General features: G+C 35.4%; 1 protein-coding gene across 1 annotated transcript; it reads right to left on the bottom strand.

Moving 5' to 3' along the window:
- Positions 1-519: 519 nt before the first annotated feature.
- On the bottom strand, positions 520-1,482 carry LOC126076353 (olfactory receptor 6C3-like; the record flags this gene model as incomplete). Its single annotated transcript, XM_049884898.1, is given in 1 exon segment — positions 520-1,482. A coding segment is annotated over 1 exon segment (963 nt), but the record flags the coding sequence as incomplete, so codon positions are not given.
- Between the last annotated feature and the right edge of the window lie 1,517 nt (positions 1,483-2,999).

Genomic DNA, 2,999 nt, shown 5'->3' with positions numbered 1-2,999 from the left:
ATACAGAATGAATTTAATGAACAATGATAGAGCATAGAAATTCTATAGTTATTTAGACATTATCAATATTTATCTTGTAAACACGCAAGAAATTACACAAAGTTTGAAACCCTACATTTGAAGTATAAAACGATAATACCTGTGTCTTTTAGAAGCTGAACTAATAAATAGAACTAAAACAATTTTACTCCATTTTAACCTAGTGCATGTGTATGTCTTCAAGAAAAACACATGATTTTCAGAAAATTCTGTAGGAGAAATAAACTTTACCATATTTTAAAATAAGTCTATAAACATTGCATTGGAGAAACTCAGGCATAGAAATTGAAGTAAAGGACTTAGAAAAAAATCAAATCAAATTATATGACAGGCAAAGAGACTTTAAAAGAGCAAGCATACCTGTACAAATATTTGGGAATTTCAGGGGTTTTTTTTTTAATTGTTATATATTAATAAAAAAAAAAATCACAAATCCATTGGTGTCAATTCTGATTCATGTCAACCACGTGTCTGTATTTTTCATAAAAAAGAAAAAAATCTTAATTTCACTTTTTTTGCAGAAAACACTACTTTCTGGAGCAAGTCTTTGAAGGTTAGTTTTACTTGCTGGTTCCTCAGGGAATAAATGAAGGGGTTCAGCATGGGGGCAACAGAGGTGTTGAGAATAGCGACTCCTTTGGTCAATGACGCCTTTTCTTTTGCAGAGGGATTGGCATACATGAAGACGCAGCTTCCATAAGAGATGGAAATGACAGTCATGTGACAGGAACAAGTGGAGAAAGCTTTCTTTCTCTCACTGGCAGACGGGATTCTCAGAACAGTCCTGATGATGTACATGTAGAACAAAATCACTAATGCCAAAGTGGATAGCAAAGTAACCAAAGCAAAGTAAAAACCAATTACTTCCAGGAGCCATGTATCTGAGCAAGATAGCTGTAAGAGGGGAAAATAGTCACAGGCAAAGTGATCAATGACGTTGGAAGCACAGTAATCCAGCTAGAGGAGAAGCATTAGGGGTGGGAAAACGGTCAGAAACCCTCCCAGCCATGCACATAACACAAGCAGGGAGTAGAGTTTCCTGTTCATGATGCTTGTGTAATGCAGGGGCTTGCAGATGGCCACATAGCGGTCATAGGACATGGCCGTCAGAATGTAAAACTCTGTCACCCCTATGAAAATGGAGAAAAGGAGTTGAGCTGCACAGTTGTTATAGGAAATGGTCTTATCCCTGGTAATAATTGCACCCAGAAATCTAGGAATGCATACAGTTGTAAAAGAGATTTCTAGGAAGTAGAAGTTCCGCAGGAAGAAATACATAGGTGTCTGTAGATGGGAGTCCACGAAGGTTAGGGTGATGAGAGTCAGGTTTCCAGTGACGCTTAATACATATGTGATAAATAGAAAGAGGAAGATCACAATCTGAAGGTCAGGGTCATCAGAAAGGCCTAGGAGGACAAACTCTGTGACCACTGTGTGGTTGTTCCTTTCTCTCTCTCTCTCTTTTAAACATAATAGGTGAAAGCAGTATAATGGGGAAAAGATGAAAGATATAATTCATTTTCATCAACATCGTCATTAACACAGTTCTAAAATATCTTATATAATCCATGCAAGTTTTTTCTTATTTTTAAGATCTAGTTGGCATTATTTTTAATGAGCATTTATCAGTTTTTTTTTTTTTAATACAGTAGTAGTTAGAAAATCTTTACACAATAGACCACATCTTGGCAACATAGTGGATAAAATTAATAATTCTCTCTTTATGTACAATTTATGCAAAATATCATTACTTTTTTGTTGAAACAGTCACAGGAAGTACATAACGCATTCATTTATTTTTCATTTTACACTAAAGTACACATTGGAAAAGTGACTACTTACCTCAGATCTTAGCAGCTCTCTCACTGTATTGTAGCTCAGCGAATTTTCCATGTAAATACTCATCTTCCTGTGTTATTAAGCCTTATGGAAAGAAGTGTTATTCCCTTGTAATTCTGCCCCAGAGTTATCTTTTCCATGAAGCCACTCATCCATACAAATATTCTAGAAATGTTTAGAAAAAACTTCTCCCATTGTCCTATTCAGTTCCTACCTATTTAAGCATTCTCTGGATATACTATTCCATAGATTCTGTCTAATAAACTCCTGACAGCTATCACCTCCAGATTTTAGACAGTCAAATGCCTGCTGTGAAAGGTAGAATGTAAAAATCTTTGCATCCCTGCCAGAAACTAGCAAAGTTCACACTAATCAAATTTGATTTTATTCTTTGTCTATTATGATGGCTCAAGACAAATATTTGAGGAAATAAAAACGAAATGTCAGAAACTTTCAGAAGCTGTAGAATTATAATCTCCTTTAATAAGGTTGATCTACAAGTTCTAGGAGCTAATATTTAAAGAAAGAACTGAGAGACATATGACAACATTAGGTATTACAAGCATGTACTCAAACTAGGATCTGGTTTCCCCCTTGTTATACTTATTCAAATTTGCTAGTTCATGCTTGTTTTAACCTTAGCAAAGACTGTGCAACAATCTCCTGGGAGCCATGCAAAGTCCAGGCCATTTCTCTGCTTTGTTATGGACCATGAGGGAATTCTGCAAGGCGTCCTTGGGTTACTCAGGACCTCGCTAACTCCTCTCCATACTAGGTCTCCTTGAGAAGAATTTTGCTAATTGTTTTATCCCACAGGGGACCTAAAGTTATGACTTCTACTTATTATTTCCTTCTTTAAATAAGTTACTTAATATTTTATTATTATTTCATGAGTAGTAAAGCAAGTATGAAAGCCACTTTCTGAAGAAAGTTGAAGTCTTCATCTACTTTGTAACTAGTCATCTCCATTAGAAACATATGTTTTGGACATATTACACTTACATTTTGTTAGATGTTGGAACATAGACAAACGGTTATTTCATAAGTCTTCATTGTTGTTGCTAGGTTCCATCCAGTCAGTTCTGACTTATAGCAACCCTATGCACTATGAAATAAACACT

Source organism: Elephas maximus, chromosome 4 (genome assembly GCF_024166365.1).
Source record: "Elephas maximus indicus isolate mEleMax1 chromosome 4, mEleMax1 primary haplotype, whole genome shotgun sequence".
Lineage (NCBI taxonomy): Eukaryota > Metazoa > Chordata > Mammalia > Proboscidea > Elephantidae > Elephas > Elephas maximus.
Note: the sequence above shows the minus strand (reverse complement) of the source record. Positions and strands in the feature narration are given on the sequence as shown.